General features: G+C 45.1%; 1 protein-coding gene across 1 annotated transcript in view; it reads left to right on the top strand.

The window, feature by feature from the left end:
- Nucleotides 1-23,283, top strand: part of SND1 (staphylococcal nuclease and tudor domain containing 1) — a 445,599-nt gene that overhangs the window by 246,885 nt on the left and 175,431 nt on the right. The window contains exons 13-14 of the mRNA XM_066262225.1: nt 3,439-3,549; nt 21,345-21,417. Coding sequence (XP_066118322.1) covers nt 3,439-3,549; nt 21,345-21,417 — 184 coding nt within the window. The remainder of the gene's footprint in view (nt 1-3,438; nt 3,550-21,344; nt 21,418-23,283) is intronic.

The raw sequence follows: 23,283 nt of genomic DNA on the forward strand, positions 1-23,283 counted from the left end.
ACATTTTAAAGTATTTGGGGGTGATAGTATACCTGATTCCTTATCTTTGAACCACTTTCAGATGGTTCAGAGATGGAGGGCATGTTCTTATAGTATGTATAACTTTTCTGTAAGTTTAGATTGTTCCAACATTACACACACATATATGCGTCATACACAGTGTTAAGTAGTTTAGTGATTTTATGTAATTATCTGGCCTATCAATATATAGTTTGTTACTTCCAATCTTGGAGTTGACAGATTATCAGGACCCCATGGTTTCAAAGGTATCCTTATTATTAAAAGATATGTGCTTATTAAACAACTTGCTTACTGTGGAAACGAGTGGGAGGGGAACATTCTAACTACAAAGATTTTTTGAGAAAGCCCATATATGAAACCTATGTTGGTTGTGTTTCTATCATCTGATCATGTCTAATGGAAACTTCACTTTTAACAGAACCTGAATTCCTCTTTTAGTTTAGAGAAGCAGTTCAATCCCAGCACTAATTCTCTTTGTGTTTCTAGCTGATAGAGAGATGACTTCCTGTTAGACTTCCAGGGCTGTTAGTATCCTTTTTGTATGCTGATTGTGAATTATCCAGTGGAGCCAGACATGTGTAATTGGAGTGGAATTACTGATACACTCAAGAAAGCAGAACTTATAAATTTGTCTAAAGCAGCATAATGTCATGGCACGTAACTTAATGTTCTCTCTTCTCACTGGGCAAATGATCAACACACCAGTGTTGGTTTCTGAGCCATCTTTGGCCAGGGGAATATCTCCTGACCTTTCATTAGCAGTCAAAAGAAATGAATGAGAGTCAAGTCTGTGGGTCTAGGCTAATTCCATTTTCTTTCCAACCCTTTCATTCTCTCTAAGTTCAAGTCTTAGATAATGGAGAGGAGGAAGACAAAAGCTGGTGAGGCATCTGTAGAAAGCTTTTGTCCTTAATTCTGTTCTCAGCAAGCTCGGCTAATATGTGTATGCTTAGGATAATAAATAATGTTTCAGTACTATGCTTCCAAAATAATTAGGTGTTTTCTCTGATATTTTAGAGTCGCTCAATTATTTCATCCAGAAAATGTGTACTGTGTACTTTCTGCCCAGTGTGGTGCCAGTCCCCATGGTACAGGATTAGAGAGAGGCAGCCCTTGCCCTGTCAGACCTGCTCATTTATTCCGGAAGGTAGACTCCAGGGGTTCCCGTGGGGCACCCACGCCAAGGAGAAAGTACATGGGATGTGATTCTCTCATGCCTGGCTCATAGTAAATGCCCAGTAATGATGGTGGTTATTATTATTTCATGTGTTTTTACTCTCCTTACTGCTAAGCGCCAGCACCACAACTGTTCCTCCAGGAGACATCTGTAATTAGGGATATGAAGCTAAGAGAATATGGCTTACACTCTGAGCTTCAGAGAGGAAGGAAGGGAGGGCAGTGGGCCGGGTGTGGAGTTTGGAGATCTGAGGCCTTAACTGGCCTGTGGACGTTTGCTGACAGGATACAGCAGGTAGCAGCCATGTGGAGATGGGGACTATTGTGCCATGCAGGGCTCAGTAATTCTGTGAATTGATTTGAGCGGCATTAATAGGAGTGGATCATTAAACATTTGTGCTGTTTTGCCTAGTATTCTCTAGCTTTTCAGATAGAAGCCTATGTGTGTGAATTTTTTTTGGCCTGCTTTGTCATTCCAACTTTCTCCACCAGGCCCCATGTATTGACTGAAATGTCAATGCGCACTAATTCAGAATGCAGTAACAAATATGTCTTTGTTCTTCCGGCATTTCAAATTGCTCCGACATCACAGCCTGTCACAGTGGAGCTCTCCCCAGTTTTCTCTCTAGCTCCTTGGTGGGTGGAGCCTCTCTCCTGCCCTGTTGGGGCTTCATGGTGACACCCTTAGTTAAAGTCTCACCATACATCAACATCTACAGCTGCTGACTCGGGGCTGGTGGCATTCTCCATGCTGCCAAAGCCAACTCTGATAATGACAGCGTTTGCCAGCGTGCCTGTGCGGTGACTCAGGAGACAGGGTGGCCAGCAGAGCAACCTCTTTGTGGGAGTGGATTTTGAGAAGTGCTAATTCCAAGGCGGCTCAGAGATATTAATATCGTGCTGGCGGGCGATAAACAGGCAGCAGAGGGGCCATAATGAGAAAAGCGTCAGCCACAGTGTCTTTCCCTCATTCCCTTCCTGCACACACTGTTTTCTGTTTTCCACCTTTTAAAAAAGTAAGCCCCTGCGCATTGATGAAGAGAACCTGTACTGAAATGGGCTTAAACATGCACAGAAAGTGGTTAGTTCATCTCCCAGCCTCTCCACAGTCCGAGTCTCCAAGCACACCAGTGTGTTACGAGTTAACTGCATTTCCAAACACTAAATCATGGCATATGGTACAGTAGCCTATTGCTTCGCATCCCCCTCCCTAAAGGGCAGCTAACCAGATGGTTCGAGTGGGGCCGTTCATGTAATTATGACAGACACAAAGAAAGACATAACCACCACTCTCCCCAATAATATCATGCCTCCTGAATTCCAGGACTTGCTACAGAGAATTTTTGATCATTTGTTTTTGCAAGTTTGATTGCTTTGATCAAGGTCCCTTCCCAGGATGAGGAGTAACATACAGACAAGGAGAGTCATGTCCAACTCACTCTCCTCTGGTTAGTGGATATAGGTCACCTACAGTGCCACCTCTTTCTGATCCCGGTGAAGGCAAGAAGCTTCAACACAACTGGAGAATTGATTTAAGAAGGCAGCTAAATGTCTGTAGTCTATATGGTCCTGAAAGAACTGTTGGGAATATTACTCCAATGCTGGTCCTCTCAGATTTTATTTGTTCCTAAGAACTTTTATTAACCACATTTCCACAGTTCATTCATAGCCTTACCTTCTGCTGCCTGTTTGTGTGGGAGAACCACGGCCAGGAGGTCTGATCAGGAGCACACTGAGTGTTAGTTAAACCAAATGTTTCTAACACCGCCAACCTGGAGCAAGACATTTTCTAGTTATAGGCTAGAAAGGAGATTTTGAGAAATTTAGGTCGTGTGTGTGTGTGTGTGTGTGTGTGTGTGTGTGTGTTTATGTGTGTGTGTTTTTAAAATCAGTGTGCCTGATGTTTTAGAACAGACTTTTCTTGAGGGTAGTGGCTTGTTTATAACCTTTTGTAAATAGCCTGGCCGAATGTGGGCTTCTTATAGATATTTTCTGCTCATTTTTATGTATGGATTGATATAGCATCTGACTGTACTAGCCAAAAATGTGCTGAGCTAGGGAACTTTGTTATTCCATCTTTTATTTGGATTTCTAGCTTAGCAACTGATTGGTCTTCAAGTCCCCTGCCTCTCCCTCCCTCTGCCAGGACCCGTTAAGACCTCCAGGTGCTAACGTATTATTTCTGTTGACTGAGCCCCATATGCACTTCTGGTGCTCACTGACCTATCTTTTCTGTTGCAGAAACATTGCAGAGGCCCTTGTCAGCAAAGGTCTGGCCACAGTGATCCGATACCGGCAGGATGACGACCAGAGGTCCTCTCACTATGACGAGCTGCTGGCCGCCGAGGCTAGGTGAGACGGGTAATTATGAAAGTAAACACATCGGGGTCCATGGCCCCACTTTTTTCTTTCCCAGTAGCCTGCCTAACCCTGAGCAGAATGTTGGGGGAACTAATAGGCTGAGAACGCCTGTATCCTCTTAGTCCAATTTTTCCCGTGAAAGAAAAGGGGCTCACTTCAAACTTGCCGTCTAGCCTTGGGGAAGCACACTTGGGCCTCTGCTTTAAATCTGCGGAATAGGTATATATTGGAGCTGATCTTTCTTTGTAGATCAAGGACTCTGTAAGATACTCCTGTCGTCACTGTGCTGTCGCCACCCTGCTTCCCTGTGCAGGTCGTTTACCTCAGGTTCTTCCTTCGGGGGGCCCCAGCTCCCCGGCCCCTCCCTTGATCACCTCTGACCTTTATTCATGTACAAAGGAAATGAAAACATTTATTAGGAAATGAGTTTTGCTTTCCCACTTCTGACAGCTGGCAGGAGAGCATTTGAGAAGCCCTGTGACATTTTACTTTTGTCCTTCATCCCTGTGGCTGGTTGCCCCAAGGACATGCATTCTGCTCAGCAGTATTTTTTACCAGTGATATTCTTCAAGGCTTTACTCCCAGAGACGGCTGTCACTGGGTGGTGCTAGTAAGTGAGTGATTCCCAGACTTCCCAGGAAGCAGAGCAAGAACTGAGCCACTATTGCCAAACTGACTTAGATAGCTCAGCAGAGGGCTCGAGACTTGACCAAAATATATCCATTGTTTTTAAGGCATTGCAGGTGCTTGCCTCAGCCATTTCTCCATGACCTAGTGCTGATTGAGTTTTAGGAGTTTGTTAATTGCAGATTATGCTCTATAGTTAGAGGAGGGATGTGTTTGGGCACATTGTTATCTAGACTTCAGACTTTGTCATTGAGGTCACTTCTCTTGCTCTTTGACACAGAACATGGCCCTGATATGTGACATTTACCTCTCACACCATGTCACATCCTGATGCGAAGAGCATTTGTAGAATGCCACACAGAATGTCAGCTAAGAAATCACCTGTCAGACTGCTGCAGCTTTCTGGATTCTTTTTTGTGGCCTTTTCCCAATGGGCTCTGTCTGGGACCTAATTCTTGAGCACAAAGTTGGTGAAAATACTAGTATCTTTGGTCATTCAGGCCAGTATATACTGGTCACTAATGGCTAGTATAAAATAATAAGGCAGCGAGTCCATAAATGGTGTTTTCTTAAGCCTTCCTCACATCCTCATTTTTCTCTCCCCGTCTGTGTTGGCATTAGGTCAACTAGGCCGGAAGAACCTATCATGGGAAATGTGGCTTCATGTCTTTTAAGTACTACTTGATTATCTAGTTACCCTAGGAAATGGACGATTAGACTGGACTCAAGGTGAGGTTTAGGGGTGGGTCTGTGCTGGATGTGCTCAGCTGGATCAGGTGGTGACTTGAAACAGAAGTTGTGTGTTCCCAGAGTAGCGGAGCACCTAGCAGTACAGTGGAATCTAGAATCCTGTTTTCTGTCCTGGCTTCACTGTGCCGCTCGTGAATATTTTATTCTTTTTTTTTTAATTTTTATTTTATTTATTCATTTTAGAGAGGGAGAGAGAAAGACAGAGAGAGGAGAGAGAGAGACAGGGGGGAGGAGCTGGAAGCATCAACTCCCATATGTGCCTTGACCAGGCAAGCCCAGGTTTCGAACCGGCGACCTCAGCATTTCCAGGTCGACACTTTATCCACTGCGCCACCACAGGTCAGGCGAATATTTTATTCTGACCAGCAGGTAAGCATGAAAATAATTTGCATAGCTGCTCTGGAAAGAGAGGCCACCACAGGCTCTATTCTTACGCTGTTGGAAGTAGCTGTGTTGTGCTATAATGTTGAATGCGTAGATGGTGAAATACTTGAAGTTTTAGGTTATAAGAAGGAAACAGCCTCTTTAGTACTCAAATACCGAGCAGAAGGACTGTAATAAGACACTGGCCTGCAGAAACGCTGAGCTGCCGGGAGATAATTGTGTGGAGCCATTGCTCTTGGACTGCTGGTGGGGAAACTGGCTTCAGGGTCACCGCACTGTTGCAGGTTGAGTAAAGGGAGAGAAATTGACCACTTCCTCGAGCCTCCATTGCTCGAAGGCAGTACAGACTTCATAAAGATTTAGGAGACTCGGCCAGCGTGAATTTCCTTTGGAGTGGTATGGTCGATGAGCCTCACAGTGGCCAGCTAGTGCTGTCTCTGAATGCTAACCCCCAGTGAGCGAGGTGAAGGAGGAAGATCTGAGAAAGACTGGAAGACCTGCCTGACAGGAATAGTGGTTTTACAGCCATTAATAAATATTTTCAATGCAGAATGCACCACCCTCTTTTAAAATTTTCTTATTTATTGATTTTTTAGAGAGAGAGGAAGAGAGAAAGAGACAAACAGACATCAACTTGGTATTCCACTTGTTTATACATTCATTGGTTGATTCTTGTATACGCCCTGACTGGGAATCAAACCCACAACCTCAGCTCTAACCAACTGAGCTACCTGACACAGAGAAAGTCAGAGAGAGGGATAGATAGGGACAGACAGACAGGAACGGAGAGATGAGAAGCATCAATCATCAGTTTTTCATTGCGACACCTTAGTTGTTCATTGATTGCTTTCTCATATGTGCCTTGACTGTGGGCCTTCAGCAGACGGAGTAACCCCTTGCTTGAGCCAGCGACCTTGTGTTCAAGCTGGTGAGCTTTTGCTCAAACCAGACGAGCCCACGCTCAAGCTGGTGACCTTGGGGTCTCGAACCTGGGTCCTCTGCATTCCAGTCCTACACTCTATCCACTGCACCACCGTCTAGTCAGGCTTCCCCCTTTTTTTTAAATGATAAAGTTGGCCTCACTTTAAGACCACGTGTTTCCTGGCCCTCTGGTTTATTTGGTTTGCCTGCAGCGTGAAGCCCCATTCCCTGTGACGCACTCCTCCTTTTCCCATTACATTCTTCCATACTTGCTCCTGTCTTGTTACAGCGTGTCAGACCTCTTCTTACATGCTGCTTCTGCCCCTTATCCTGCCTGTCTATTGACTATTATGGGGGTTTAGGGCTATTTTCCCCAAGATAGACTAGCTCTGTTTTATTTTTTCAGTTGAGCTCTGCCTTGTAATTTTATACCCCTGTCAATGGGCTTCCTCTTAGCTCCCAGCCTAGTGTCCTCTGCAGATCTCATTAGCAAGTTGTGTCTGCCTCCCAGGGCCCTGAATAGAGCCCCTAGACAAGAATGGCTTTGGCGTTGACCCTAGGTCTCTCACTGCATGGACTGTCACTTAACTGTCTTTTGTTTACCGTCCTTTAGCTGTTTTTTAATCTTCAGTGATTGCATACTGAACCAAGCCAATTTGAATTAATTTCCCACGTAAAATTTCTTGAGGTACTGTGTCTAATGCATTAGCAAAGGCCAAATTAATAACATCTGCTGTGTTCATCATAATCATTCATACTGGAACTCGTTCAGTAAATAATAAGCAGCTGAAGGTGACGTTGCAAGATCAGCGTTCTCTTGAGTCATCCCCACAAGGGTGTTGATGCCAACAGACTTCTTTGTCTCTGACCCTGGGTGCCTGTTTCTCTCTCTGGTTATCAGTAGTAGTAACAGCTGTGGTGCATGGTGCTCTGCCATTGATTTTACTTTTCAGAGTGCTGCTTGGCCATTAATCCTTTTAGGGAAGGAAACATTGTAAGCTTTGGGAAAAGGGCAGTATGTTAACCCATCCTACTTCTCGGGTCAGTGGACCTGCCTGCCCAGGAGCTGATGAGCTTTCTCGGGGCTCTGCAACCACTGCTTCCTCTGCTAAGGGGGTCCGATCTGCCAGCGTTTCTCAGGTCATCTGATGGCAGCCCGGGGAGTGTTGCATTATGCATCCATGGGGAGACCATGTGGGGCAGAAGAGAAATAAGAATACCAGTTTGCAGCCTGTCTACTGCTTCTCAGCATATTCACCTGCCGGCCAGAGCATGCTCATACCTCCTCAGCAGCTCTGTTCGGTTTGTGGGCCCACCAAGCTCTTTTATGCAGATGCCTGCCTGCTTTGGGGAAAGCCTCACTGTGTCTCAGATACAGGGCACATCTAGAGGAAGCCACATCTCTTGGTGAAAGGATGAGTGGACCCCTCCTTCCCAATATGCAGAGCTTCTTCTTTAGTTCAGTCATCTATCATTGTCTGCCTCTTCCCTTGTTACCTATGTCCTGGCAAGATAAGGTTTTGGCATTTTTGTGTGCACTCTCAGGCCTTGCTGCTCTCCTGGGCTCCTTTACTTTTATCTTTGATTTTGTCCAGGGTTCTGAGAGCTCTAGTGCATGTCCTTATTTTTAGTAAAAAGAACTTAGTCTCAGCTGACCCGCATTTCTTGGTGGCACTCCTGAACTTGGTTCTTTTATCTAGAGTCATCATATGGGCTTTGGTGGGTATGTGACATATCATTTTTTTTCTGCACCCTCCTAATTTTTTATTCTCCATCTTGACTTTCCAACATTTCCAGTTCCCGATTAACTTTGTACGTCTTAGTCCCCTGGTCTGCCGCATCCCTAGTCTTGATGAGTGGTCCAAACTGAAGGTGAGGCGAGGCTTTTGACCCCTTCAGAGAATTTCTCATACCCTTCTAGGGACTTTCGATATCCTGAGGCATTATCAGGGCCCTTCTCACTTTCTAAGGTGTTAATATACTCTATCCTGTATATTTGGTATAACACACCTAGTATGGTTTTAAAGAGGCTAGAATGTGAATTTCTTAGCATGCCAGAGAGCTTCCAAGTGGGCTTTTGTTGGGCTCGTCATAGACTCTGAAGATGAGCTGGTGATGTTTGCAATTATATCAAAGCCTGGCTATGTGCCTTGTTCTCCTCAGACATCCATACCTGAAGAATGTTATCTGTGTGCATTCTTCTAAAGCTACCAATGATAAAAATGTAATACTTTAAGGTTTTCTAGAAACTGTTAGCCTCTGTGGCTTATTGCAGGGAAACATGGAAGTTTTGTTACTTTAGAAGCTGGGGCTTTATTTCTTTAAGGCACCTCTTAATTCTAAGGTTTTGTGATACCAAGATAGGATGTGTATATTCAGAGAAGAAAGGGATGCCCCAGCTTAACTGTGGGAAAGCAGTTGTTTTGAACAGTCTGGTGTCTGAGCCAATTTAAATGGATTTAGATTCATTCTGGACATACATAATGAGTTGAGGGCTATCTCGGGAGAAGAGAAGAGAAGAGGGCTGACTCTCTCTTATCTTTCCGTGTGCTTTCTATTTTTCTCCCAGCACACTGCAGATAAGAAAACTGCAGGTATTGTCCCCTGTCTCTGAGAAGCAAGCGTGAGCCTGCCCCTCTCTCAGCTCTGCCCTGCTGCCTCCCTTCCCCAGGCCCCTCGGGGACTGGGTTCTGATTGAGCAAAGCTTGCAACTCCGCCTTCCTTTAAAAATAAAAACCACCAACTGGTGCTCCTGCCTTGCTGACTTCTGCATCTCTGGCCTCCAAACCCCATGGACACCAGCCCTTGATTTCAGTCTTAGCAAACTCTTTCGAGTAAGACTCTCTCTTGGCGATGTGATTACCGGGGCGCCGATGGGTCTACCAGTGCCTGTGCGCGTGGAGCGGTGCCTTGTCAGCGTGTGCTGCCTTGCATGGAGGTGCTCGCCGTGCCCCTGGGAAAAAAGTGCTCTGGGCATCCCACTCGATTCGCTACAGCAGCTCCACATTTTTTCTGATTTATAGAAAAATTTCCCTCAAAATTTCAAAAGATTAAAAAAAAAACCCACTTTTGCTTAAAAAAAAAACGCTTTTGCTTTATAAGTGCAAAACTTTTTGATAGAATTCTTTCTCTCTGAATCTTTCATTTAACTGGCATTTCCAGTGCTGGTTACGAATGTAATGTGAAGACTTACTGGCACTTTCTGTTGCAAAGTTAAAACCTCTGACTTGAGGATTCTTTTCTTTTTTAAGATTTTATTTATTTATTTTAGGGGAGAGAGAGAGAAGGAGGAAGCAGCAGGTAGCATCAACTTTCATATGTGCCTTGACTAGGCAAGCCTAGGCTTTCAAACCAACGACCTCAGCATTCTAGGTTGATACTTTACTACGCTACCACAGGTCTGGCAACTTGAGGATTTTTAAATGGAAGGGCTCAGGACTATTGGTTTGACACAATCCTGATTTGTTCAATATCTTAATAAGCAAGTTTCATCTGCGTACCAGTGCAGTGAGAAAATTGGCGTTGAATTTGAGTGTTTTAAAATTTTAGAACTTATATAGTTTATCACAATGTATAGATTACACAAGTTAACCAGTTCTCCAAGGAAAAAAAATCATTCCTCTATTGGGAGCAGTCATTCAAGGCTAGTTTATTTAGCATGTGAGAGCTTTGCATTCATTTCATTTCTTTCTTCTCATTTTGTGAGTGGATCCTGGGGCCCAGGCATTGGGGATAATACTAGAGAAGAAAAAAGGTAATAGACTCAAGCCTTACAAAGCATGCAATCTCAAAGGGACAGACATTAAATAACTGTAATAGTGCCTCTAGATATTGCTATTTTTCCTATTTCTTTTCTTACCTGTTTTCTTGGCCCCTCCTCTTTTCTCCGTGTTAACACTGCCCGCCATACATCTTTTTTATTCCATTTCTCATTTCTATTAAATTTCCCCATGAGAGCATCTCCCTGAAATTCAGCTCTCGTATGCAGCCTCTCTTATCCTCTCAACAGTTTAATGACACAGCTTTAAATAAACCAAGATTTCTCACTTTCAATCTCATGACCTCAACAAGTGAAATTTCTTTTTGTATAAAACTAGCTCCTCCTGAATACTGTTAAAAAACAGCTTTGATTTGAAGATTTTTAAAAAAAAAATTTTTTTTAATGTTGACTTTACTGATTTCTGAGAGAGAGAGAGGGAGGGAGGGAGGGACAGGAACATCGATCTGTTCCAGTAGGTGTCCTGACCGGGGATCGAACAGGCAACCTTTGTGCTTCAGGACAAGGCTTTAACCAACTGAGCTATCTGGCCAGGGTGATTTGAAGTTCTTCTCTGTCCTTCTGTGTAATAGTAGGTTCCTGTAGCACCGGGCACGGTTGGGTCTTCAGCCCGAGCTTCATAGGAAGCTGGAGTTGGGTGAGTCATCTCTGCCCTCTTCCCACGGCTGCAGGTTGAAGCAGCGCTGAGGAGGGAGGCTGCTCTTTCTCTTCAGTGTCTTGATGGCTTCCTTTCTTCTTTAGCCCGGAAGTGCACCGCCCACTCCGTCTGGGTCTTGCAGTGAGGTGTCATGGTCATAAGGTTGCTGCTGGGATGCAGCATGTGTCAGTGGTGAGGGTGTCACTCTTGGGGAGCAGGGTAGATCAGCTATTGCAAGAGTCTGTGATAACAGGAAAACGCATTCAAAGAGCTGGTGTGGGGAAGTGATTTGACAACACAGCTGAATGTGGGGAAATTTAGCTTTTCCCTTTCTTCAGAAAAGATGATGCACTCAACATCCAAATAGCAGTAATCAATCTGCATTTAAGGCAGCACAAATGGCCTCTTCTGGAGAGCTGTGTAACGTCTCCATTTCCAAATAGTTTTCTCCTTCAGGATGTTAAGAGGAGCTGTTCACACTCATCCTGCCCTTCTCTTGCCTTCCTACCCCTGTTCTTTCTGTTAGAACTCAAACAGTGAGACTTACCGTATGGCCGGTATGAGGGGTGTGGGATAAAGTTGGAACGCATTTGGTTTTTCTTTTGTATACAAAGCTGTGGGTGGTTCTGCCAGGTCATGGTCAAATAATGAACTTGGCCCTAATTTTTTTTATATTCATTAATCTTCACTTATATCCCTTCAGAGGAAGTCGTTCTAGAGTCACCATCCTAGATAATTTGGTTTGTCAGTCTCCCTCTGCCCTGTCCGTTCCCAGTTCAGCTACGACCCTTTATCTGTCCAGAGCACCTTGTCCATTCTCTTCCATCACACTGTTCTCTAGGCTAAATGGCTTTTGCTTCTTTCACACAACTCCTAGTTATTTGAGGTTTGAATATGTATTTTAAAATTCACCCTGACCAGGTGGTGGCACAGTGGATAGAGCATTGACCTGGGACAATGAGGACCCAGGTTTGAAACCCCTAGGTCGTCACCTTGAGCCCAGAGGTCACTGGCTTGAGGCTCAAGGTCACTGGCTTGAGCAAGGGGTCACTGGCTCGGCTGGAGTCCCTCAGTCAAGGCACAAATGAGAAAGCAATCAATGAACAACTAAACTGCCGTAACTAAGAGTTGATGCTTCTCATCTCTCCCCTTTCCTGTCTCTTAAAAAAAATTAATCTAAAAAGTAAAAATAAATAAAATACAGTTGGGTATTATCCTAGTGGGAATATAATTTTAATCCAAAGTAATTTGTAACAATAGAGGGGTAACATTTGACCCTTGACTCTTGAATGTCTTATAACTTGACTTTCTAAAGCAGTCGGGTAACATTTGACCCTTGACTCTTAAATGTCTTACAACTTGACTTTCTAAAGCAGTCATTCTCAGATTATGGTCCTCAGTCCAACAGTGTTATTGGCACTTGGACACTTGTTAGAAATGTGAATTCTAAAGTTCCTCCAAACCTCCCCCCACTCTAGACCTACTGAATCAGAAACTCTGGAGCTGAGTCCCTGCAATCTCTTTGTTTAACACATCCTTCAGGTGATCCTGATGCATAGTCAGATCTGAGAACCAGCGCCCTCAGCAACCCTGCCGGCTACAACACAGATCAAGATGTATGTCCTTTTAGGGCAATTCATAATCTTACTGCAGTTAGTTATAATCATGGTTGTAAGTAATAGAGGGCAAGGCTTGGAAGGGACAAGCTTTGGATTTCTTTGAATGTCACTGTCCTAGTGATGCTCTCCCTGTGGTCACAGCCATCTTTGTTCCCACCAAGTCAGTCAAACAGCTCTTTATTCTCTTTGACTCTTGTCTCTATTGCCTTCCTCATGCTCTGCATTCACGGCTTTTAAATTCAGTTCCTTCTGAGTAGCCTTCAGCAGCTCTTGGCTAATTTAATGTGAAATCATCTTGAGGATTGCTGTGCTTGCTTGATTGGGCTCATCTGCAATGTGGGGTGGCTGAGTGGGTCAGAGGGCTGAGTCTCCATCACAGATGTCCATAGCCTACTTTGCTCTAAGCCTTAGAAACCTCTCAGGACTGTAGTTCGAATAATTAATCGTTAATACATCAATGCACCAACAGAATTTTATAGCTGCTGGTGAAGGGGAAATCCACTTCATGCTTTCTTTATTTGCAGGATTTTTTGCATCTAAATTTCTTGCAAACTCCCTCATACCTTTCTGTTTTATTGTAAGCTGCTCCTGACTTCCCCTCCAGCTCTGGGCTCGGAAGTTGAGATGGATTACTTCCCATTCCTTTGCTCTTCATCAGATTCAGAGATCCAAATCGCTAGGGAATGGTAATGAATCTTTTCCAGCAGGTCCAGTAAATGTAGCTCATGTTGGAAAAGCCATTTTCCAAACAGTAAGTCTGTTGCTTTTCACTTAAGTCAGAAGACATATTAAAATTTTCTCTGATTTGTTTGCATCACAGTAACAAATATATTTTCAGGTGCACTGAGGATAAAAACAGAAATACATAGTATAGTAGGGATTTGGAGAAGCAAGTAAAAAATTGCAAATATAATTGTGGACGAGTGGGCTTCTGGGGTGCGTGGGGAAGGAGCACCTGAATCAAGGGTTCTCCGCAGATAGAGTGCATGAGGCACGGCTGTTCTACCAGGACATGGAAACAGGATAGCGATTTGCTCTCCTGTCACACAGCAGTTACACTTCTGTGAATCTGTCCTAAGGAATAATTAGTGAGGCACCCAATAGTTTATTTAAGAGTTATTCCTCACCTGGCCTATGGTGTCACAGTGGATAAAGGGTCAACCTGGAATGCTGCGGACACCAGTTCAAAACCTTGGGCTTGCCTGGTTAAGGTACATATGAGAAGCAACTACTACAAGTTGATGCTCCCTGTTCCTCCTCCTCTCCCCTCTCCCCTCTCCCCTCTCCCCTCTCCCCTCTCCCCTCTCCTCCTCTCCCCTCTCCCCTCTCTCCTCTTCCCTCTCCCTTCTCCCCTCTCCCCTCTCTCCTTTCCCCTCTCCCCTCTCCCCTCTCCCCTCTCCCTACCTCTCTCCCTCTGCCTCCCTCTTAACTTCTCATGGCATTATTTATGGTACTGCAAGATTATATTCACATAAATAACTAGCAATAGCAAATTGATTTAATTAAGAGCCTATGTCCATATGATGGCTATATGTGCATCTGTTAAAAATGATGTAGAAAATGAACAAAGGGAAGTATTCATTTAGTTATTGTTTTGGAGGGGGGAGACTGCCAAACTTTTCCCACATTTTTCTTACATGTAAGTAGGTGAGCATGTGTGTATAATCACTTAGAAATTATGTTAATGATGCTTATCTTGGAATAGAATTATGGATCATGGTTATACCAAAAATTTTTTTGATGGCCACTTATTGCCTCTGCAATCTAGACACTAAAAATAATAAAACCAATGTCATGGAGGTACTCCTAAGCTGTCATTGCATCTGATCACCCCTTTCTGAGGCCTGTCCTCTCTTGGAGACTTTAGGCTGATGTTGACCTTTTCTACTCAGAATTTATAGTCCCAGGTGCTGATTGGGCCTGTGTCTCTGTTTGCTGGTGTTTCCCATCAGACCATCCCTGGGATGTCTCTGGGGGTTCTCTGGCGCAAAGCTCCTAGCTTTTCCTCCTCTTACTAAGCGCTGCAAGTCAGTTGTCATACTAGGCACAATAGCATGTGTCTTCATTTCTTCTTATATTAATTTTAGATGAAATGATGACCTAGAGTCCTTTGTTATTTGCTTCACTGCCTCATAATGCCTACTGACTCATTAGTCTGCCCCTCTCCCCTTGACTGTAGGACTCAATTTCCTCATTTCCAGTCTGCATACGCTCCGTCTTTTCTGTCTTTCTTATCAGTAATTCTGATTTCATTGAAGGTGCAGCTGCATAATTGTAGCACCCCCACCTACCATTCGGCACCTGTGCCTGCCCTGCATCTTATTTTCTGAATGTCAGGACCCTGTCGCTTCCTCTAGCTGCCCAGGAGCCAGTAGGGAGACCCCCCCGCCCCCCGGATTGCTTATTGTTGCTGTGTTTCACTGATACCTGTATTTGGTTCACGCTGCAGCTCTGTGCTCATCAGTGTGACCTGAAACAGTGAGAGGTGCTTTAGGAGGTGAGCGAGTCACTCACTCTTTGTTCTGCTTTTTAGCCTTTCCGGTATGGTCTAGCAGGAGTTTCATACAGTCCTGCCATGCTGTTCTGGTTTACCGTTTGCTGTTTATGGTGCTCAGAGCTTTGTTCCCAGCCGCTGCCCATTTTCTCTGCCTCTAGGAGACTTGCTGGAGGAATGCCATTCTTCTGTTCTTGATGCACTTCTGCTTCTGTTCAGAGGCCAGGCTTTAAGTTCTTGTGCCCTGTACCATCCCGAGTAGTGAAACCAGCATGCCTAGAACTGGAGCTCGCACCCTGAAAGTGTGCATCCCTTGGCCAGCAGGCCTCACCCCTGCCCTGCAGTCACTCAGTGTTATCTGTTTCTCCAGTTTGAAATATTTTCCACGTTCTGCATTAGTCAGTCACCAGGCATTTGTTCAGCTTTACTGGGCACACAGTAATTGAACTAGATGGCCCTGCATTTATATAACTATGTGAACATAGCTCTGTGTTAAATACAATAACAAATATTGAGGACAAATTCCTAACCCTCAATGGGCCTGAATTCTAGCTATGCTATAGAGAGCAAGATTAACACAGGATGCACTTTGAAAGTAATACCTTGCAATTTATAATTACATGCTGAACAGAGCCTGCCCCGCCTCCACATGTATGTTTATGTAATTCCACTACCATTCCAAAGTCATTTGTAAATACTCCCAGCATACAAACTGAGGCTTATCTAGGGCGCCAGGTTAAGAATTTCTGATGTGATAACTGTTATGATTGTAATGAGGTTGTTGCTACAAGTAAGTTATAGCTCTTTTTATTCTATACTTTAGACTTGGAAGGGCACGCTTAATGAATAACTTTTGTGTAGAGACTTGGAGAAAATGGGCCTAAGTGGAGTGATGTAGCAACCACTTAATGATATAAGCTGGGAAGAGACCCAGGAAAGCCAAGCATTACAATTCCCACCTGATGTCATAGCCTGGTGGTCTTTGTTTTGGGTGGCAGTCGGCAGCACAATGATGAAATAGATTTTGATGAGAAGCCCCGTGGCAGTGGAGCACAATGTCGCCTCAGAGCAGTGTGCAGAATCAAACGGGATCGAGTGAATCGGGTTAAAATATTCCTGATATTCTCTGGAATACACTGGTGAGGGCCTGGCCCAGGAGGGTTACAGAAGAGCCCAGTGAGTACAGTTAGAAAGGAAGAAAGTGTTGGATGGCAGCGGGGAAGAAGCAGACTTGAGGGACGTTTTGGGTCTTCATTACCAAGAAAGCATTGTTTAAGGGAGATTATGGGTCAGGGGCTCCTGATGCTCCCAGCCCCACAGCTTCCCTGCCTTGTATTCCCTGCTCACTTCTGTTGTGAGCCCTTTCTGCTTCCCATCACTTTTTTTCTTTAACTGTCTTTTTACCCCCAAAATTCTTTTTTTTTTTTTTTTTTTTCATTTTTCTGAAGCTGGAAACAGGGAGAGACAGTCAGACAGACTCCCGCATGCGCCCGACCGGGATCCACCCGGCACGCCCACCATGGGGCGAGGCTCTGCCCACCAGGGGGCAATGCTCTGCCCATCCTGGGCGTCGCCATGTTGCGACTAGAGCCACTCTAGCGCCTGAGGCAGAGGCCACAGAGCCATCCCCAGCGCCCGGGCCATCTTTGCTCCAATGGAGCCTTGGCTGCGGGAGGGGAAGAGAGAGACAGAGAGGAAAGTGCGGCGGAGGGGTGGAGAAGCAAATGGGCGTTTCTCCTGTGTGCCCTGGCCGGGAATCGAACCCGGGTCCTCTGCACGCTAGGCCGACGCTCTACCGCTGAGCCAACCGGCCAGGGCCCCAAAATTCTTTAATACCTTAAAATATACATGATATACATGTTCTTTAACTATCTTTTATATGTGAAAGTATTTCTGTTTGTGAAACTGTTGGGGAAAAAAATCACATGTATTATTTTAACATTTTAGTATAGGTCATAGATACTCCCAGCATTCTAAGTGTGAAGCTTACCTATGTCCCCAGGTTAAGAATTCTGTGGTGCAAGAGCTTTGTTGGTTACAGCATCGTCCTGAAGCGCAGAGGTTGCTGGTTCGACCCCCAGTTAGGGCACACACAGGAACAGTTCAGTGTTCCTGTCTCTCCCTCCCCCCCTCCGTCCCTCCCTCTCTCTCTCTCTCTCTCTCTCTCTCCCCCTCCTTCTTCCCTTGCTAAAACCAATAAATAAAAAAATAATTGAAAATAAAATGAATTCCTGATGTGTTAGATATTTTATGGTTGGTGTTAGATTGCATCTAACTGTAGGTCCTTTGACTTTCTTTGTAATCACACAAAATATTTGTTCAGAATAACAACCTACCATCAATGAGTTGAGTTTAAGGCCCTAGCCTGTTGGCACAATATGAACTGTTATGCGTAAATGGTACCCTGGAGAGCGTTGGTCTGCAGGGTTTTTTTGTCTGAGTAAGGGACCCCAAAACCTAAGAGCAAACCCTATTTCATTGTGTAAAGCTTCTGAGAGTCTAATCCTGTTGTGCTGGGTAGTGGGGGTAATCTGGTTTTAACAGCTGATGGTTTTATCATCTAGTGGGGAGGCAGGCATGAGTGAGAATTTTAAACTTTGCCATTTAAAGAAAGAAGAGTGTTTCTAGTGATTAGAATGGGATTCTGTTCCCACACTGTAGCTTCTAAAAGCTTCTAGAAGCAACCTAGAAAACTGAGTTTTTATTTCTCTTCCTACCTTTCCCCCTCTGTGTAAATGTGGATGCATGCTCACTTTCCCTGGCTTGGGTGGGCTCTGTGCGTTACTGACACTGCCGGGACTTGCCATCTTTGCACTGCTGCTTGGAGAGGGAAGGTTCTGGGAGGAGCTGCTGCAGCCTGCCCCACAGCTTCCTTTCTCCTGGCCGGCCCAGCACCAGCCTGCCTTTGTGGGAAAGCAGCTATTAAGCAGACACAGCAGGAGAAGTTTAGAAGTCAGGAGTTTCATTCCTTGCCTAATGAAAAGGGATGTTGAGCTGTGGTTGCAGCCTGCAGGGACAGGGAATGTGGAGGGGGTATTGGGCTTGCTCTGTGGAGCAGGTTATCAGTGGAAGCAGACCTACGAGCTGTCTACCCTCCCATGTTTCAAAGAGAGCGCTCCCAAACTCATCCCAGAGAAGCTGGGTTGTATAAGATGCCGGGGGCGGGGCACTGAGAAGTAATGACAAGGCAGCAGAAACTGGATCTTGATTTTACTTACCATCACTACAACTGTTAGGAGGCAGTCATGTCCTGCCTTTCAGTCCTGGAACAAAGATGTATATTACATTCCCTTTGGCAGAGAACTGTGGCAGGCCTGCCCCTCTTGGTGTCGGCTCCTTTCCTCTGAGATACACACGTGAATTTCTACCCCGGGTACTTACCCCTTCCTGTCTTAAGGAAAAGCTCTTGCTGTGGCATTACATTAGCCTTGTGTCAGGCTGGGGGAGGTTTTCTGGGCTGGCTCACCTGGCTCATTTCTACAGCAGTGTGGGACCAAGAACCAGAGTAACGCCAGCACAGGAAGGAGACCCAAGCAGGGTTATATACCATGTAGCAAATTTCTCAGCCCTCACATTTTGCAGCCTGGGTCTAGTGTACCACTTACACTCCAGAGCAATGGTTTTCAACTGCCAGGCCATGGACTGGTACATCGCGATGTGCCAGAAATTTCGTGCCTGTTCGCAAAAGAATGAACCACCCTGATGTTGTCTAAAGGTTATGGCGTGCTTCCTAGGTGGGCGTTATATGTACTTAGTGTTTATGAATTGCTAACTTTCAATTTTGCCTCTATTTTGTTAATAACAATGAAGATTGTTTCTCAGTTTATATATGATGTTATAATACTACTTTCTTGCTGCCTCTTGAATGTACCTGAAATTGATCTAATTTAGCAATCATAAGTATGAAAAGATTAAGTCTTTGAAGTTTTTTCCATAATTAATGCCTGAATGTAAATGTATCTGATAATATCCATTTTAGGAACAAAGTAGAGCATAAAGTTATTTTTTAAAGATTTAATTTTAAAGAATTCTGGTTTATTTGTTTTTAAATGTCTTATACATGCTGTTATTGTGTTCTTTGGATTGGGGTATTATTTTCCTTCTTGGGTAGCATAGTTAATCTTGGTTAAGTCCTGGATCTCTGCTTACGGCACAGAGCTACTTAGGGTCACAGAATTTTAATTTCTCACCTCACTTCCTCTGCCTGAAGAACCTGTGTCCTAACTTACTGCTCAAGCCCTGTTCCTCCCTCAAATCCCAGGAGGCACTCTCTGGTGCCCAGGAAGGCTGGGGGGGGGGGGCATGCTCTCCAGGGAGCCCGTCTGTTTATAGGGCAGGGGCCTTTATTTCAATTGTTTTTGTTGTTAGGAGATAAGGCTGTAGGCAGTTTGCACCCCAGAGGGACCTGCAGGAGCTCAGCAGGCCCGGCCGTGGAGGAGGGTGAGTTACAGTCGGGGTGCTGTGCCTTGTCTGCCTCCCCTCATTCTCCCACAGCTGCTCCTCCCGTCTGCGCTGGCAGAATGGGAGAGGGAGAGCCTGCTGGCGACAGAGGTTGTGACCCGTGGCACTTCGGAAGGTGGGAGAGTTTGATCCGTGTCAGCTTCCAGCCAGGGGATTCTGATGTCTACCACCCTCTCATCTTCTCCCATGAGCTTATAAATCCCAAGGGACTGGGACAGACCTTGAGAGCCAGCCCTGGCCCATGATCATTCACAGCCTCCCTGAATGATAAGTCACTGGACTAAGTTGTAAAAGGAAGAATCTGATTTATTTGCCATTTCTTTTTTTTTTTTTTTTTTTTTTTTTTTCATTTTTCTGAAGCTGGAAACAGGGAGAGACAGTCAGACAGACTCCCGCATGCGCCCGACCGGGATCCACCCGGCACGCCCACCAGGGGCGACGCTCTGCCCACCAGGGGGCGATGCTCTGCCCATCCTGGGCGTCGCCATGTTGCGACCAGAGCCACTCTAGCGCCTGGGCCATCCCCAGCGCCCGGGCCATCTTTGCTCCAATGGAGCCTTGGCTGCGGGAGGGGAAGAGAGAGACAGAGAGGAAGGCGCGGCGGAGGGGTGGAGAAGCAAATGTGCACTTCTCCTGTGTGCCCTGGCCGGGAATCGAACCCGGGTCCTCCGCACGCTAGGCCGACGCTCTACCGCTGAGCCAACCAGCCAGGGCTATTTGCCATTTCTAAAGCTGACGAGGCCCTGATTCAAGTTCAGGAGGGAGCCATGTGATTCCAGGAACTTGGAAGTGCTTTTTGTCAGTTAGCAGTTCACACCATAGTGTTTTCTGTTTGTTTTCTTTTTATTTTCTTGTTATCTCTACATTCATAATTTACCCTTGTCTTGGAATGAAAACTAGATAGTAAGGAAAGCATTTGTTTGTTGTTTCTGAACAGAAGACATTTTAAATCAGTTGAGTGATAGAAGAAGGGGTGAAGGGAGGGTGGTACAGGCCCAGGTATGAAAGAAATATGACTGATCCACTTGTGCACTGAGCCGCGTTCACCTCACTTGGCCTATGTGAGTCTGATTTAGAAAGTTAGGACCGAAAGTCACCCCCACAGAGCAGTGTCTTCTACTACGGGTTATTTAGTGAGAACTTGGGTGGGAAGAATGTAGAAGGGTGGTCATCAGCATGAGGGGCTGACGTTGACCCTGGTCTGGGCAGTTTTCACTTTCCCTGGAGTTCAGAAGTGCTATAAAGGCAAGTCCACAGAGTGGGCACACTCCCAAATCTCTATTCTTTATTCTCTAAACTCAGAAGTGTTCTCTGCAGCCTCTGCGGACTGGCAGACACAGGATGGGCTCATCTAACAGTGCGCTGACTTAGTGATTTACCCATCTGTGTTACTCACCAGTCCTTCACTGTTACACGAGTGATCATACGCAGTGATGCGCAGGCTTCCGTCCCTGTTACCGTCCAAAGGGATTGGTGGATTAAAGGTGGGGAGGCTGGGCAAGCCAACAGTGGTTGGATGTGTGACAGAGTCCAGAGCCTCCTGCTAAATCCACTGTTACTACAGCCTGAGACGAATTGAAAAGGAGGTTTCATGTCAGTTATGTAGCCTTTGCTAATTCTTCCTCTAAGTTTTAAATAGCCTTTCCATCCAATATTGCTTAGTTGGGGCAACTTATCTTTTTACCTGGGAAGAACTTATTTCCATTAGAATTGGAACAGTAGCTACATATTTTGCATTTTAAATGTTTCCTGTGATTAAACACAGAAAGGAACATTATTACTTCTGTTTCTTAGTAGTGTACTCTTCCAACTGGTTCTTCTTTTGTGTCTGGAACAATGCCTCTAATTTGGAAACAAGTTCCAGGAGCTCTCTGATTACCAGGCACACTGTTAGCTGAAACTAGCAGCCAAGTTCTGATAACTGGGTTTAGAAGAGCCAGCTTATGTTTCCCTCCACCAAATCCTCTTGCAGAGACTGGCTGCACAGCCCTGTGCAGGGTAACTTGTGGAGTGATAGACCCCCATTTGAACGACCTCTTTTCTCACCCGCTTCCCCACCCTCCTACCCCTTCCCTATGTGATTTGTATTTTAATTGGGGTGTTTTTCTTTTACAGAGCTATTAAGAATGGCAAAGGATTGCATAGCAAGAAGGAAGTGCCTATCCACCGTGTCGCAGACATATCTGGGGTGAGTTGTGTCCCTGAATAGAGCTGTTGGGCTCAGGTGCCGAGAGTTTGGCTGCCACTGCACCGAAGGACTTCAGCCTGTGTATTTTCTGTGGCTCGTTTATTTGCAGGCACTGAATGTGAATTTTTTCAGGGCTGCTGCCTGTGCAGCTATAGAGATGCTGTTTTATATTCTGGAAAAGCAGGATTCAAACTGGGGCTTAAATTTGACCTCCCATCTCCTCACCTGCAATGTTTCTCTGTTGCTTTTCCATATTTTAATTATTATGACTTAGAAGGTATTTCTTTATAGTTGTATTAAAATAAAATTACCTCTCTTTAAAATCCCTGTTTAATTCTCACTGTGACCAGACGTCTTAGTGGGAAAAGGTCAAGTATAGGTTTTAGGACAAGTTTAAGTAGACTTCTTTTTTCTGCGGTTACCTTTAAGTCGGAAAAGTATGTGAGCATCCTTTGAGCTGTCAGATGTAGATGCGGTAGAACGGAAGACAATATACTTTTGAATTCCCGAAAGGTTGTGTCCAAATGAGTATTCAGTGATTAGGACTCTACCCTCGCACAATTAGGACCTCTTGGCTGAATAGATACCTTTGTTAGTTGAGAGAGTTTATTCACTTATTTAACAGATATTTCAGTGCCTACTGTGCCTAGAACTGGTCTAGGCACTGAGAATATCACAATGAACAAAACTGATAAAGTCTATATGCATGCAGGAAGGGGGAGACAATAGCAAAAATAAGTAGTGGCAACTGCTATAAAGAAAAATAAAACCAACTAAGGGAGAATAGGGAGCAGTCGAGGTATGGATTTGATCAGCTGCCCAGGCTTGTTGGTTCATCAGTTCATCCTCTGTTGTTGGGACACACTGCCCATTTCAACTCCCATAACCACTGTTGGTTAAAGAGGAGATTCAGGTCATGTGTAGGGAGGACTACGTAGCCCAGGGCCAGTGATGGAGGAAGGCCTAGTAAACCTTAGCTTGGACAAAGCCCACAAAGCTTGCCTTGAGCACCAAGAAGCAAATGCAACTATAAACAAAAGCTGCTAGAGCTCAGCCTAGTCCCCAGCAGTGATGACTGAAGGGTATATGATCTTCCTGTTATGTTGTTTTTTCCCAAGCCTGGCTGTGTGGTACCCTATTCCTGTTAAGCAGTGGCATTCTGTGGAGCTTCTCTTTCTCTTTTTCCTGCAGATTACAGATTAAACAGTTTACTGCATTAATTAGACTTCTGTCAAGAAGTTGTGCCTCTTTTAGTGGATGAGGTAGATTGATATACATTCTTCTTGGCAGAGTCCCGAGCAGCCCACAAACCTATTGCTTAATATCATTCTTTCGGTGAAGATGTTGGGGTAATCACAGAGTGATTTTTTTGGCTGTTCCACTGCAGGGGAAAAAATGATAAATACCTATTTTGGAAAGCACAGTTGTGAGTCCTCTACACTAGGGCCAGATAAGCCCAGCCAAAGCTCACATCAGGCTCACACTCTCGGGTTCCAGAAGCTGAATGAGAAACCTAGGGGAGGTGCTCTTTTTTGGCCCGTGGAACCCGTTTTCTTGCTGAGATTCCCCATAGGGCGCAGGGTGGAGTCCACAACAGGTTTTTGAGGCAGATGCACGCTTGGCTCAGGACTGCCCTGTGCCCCTGCCAGCATGGTCTCCCCGTGGCCCACATTGCTCTCTGTGAATCTTATGCTGCCTCCTGCCTTTGTGTGTTTCAGTGTTTTCTTATTGTTTTGTTTTTTGGTAGCAATGGAGCTTAGGAAACTTGTCTTCACATTCTTCCTTTGTTTGGGGGGGTTTATTTGCCCTCCCCGCTCCCCTCAGTAGCTCAGTTTCATGTATATCTTTATTCTTTTTTCCGTCTGG

Source organism: Saccopteryx bilineata, chromosome 2 (assembly GCF_036850765.1).
Source record: "Saccopteryx bilineata isolate mSacBil1 chromosome 2, mSacBil1_pri_phased_curated, whole genome shotgun sequence".
NCBI lineage: Eukaryota > Metazoa > Chordata > Mammalia > Chiroptera > Emballonuridae > Saccopteryx > Saccopteryx bilineata.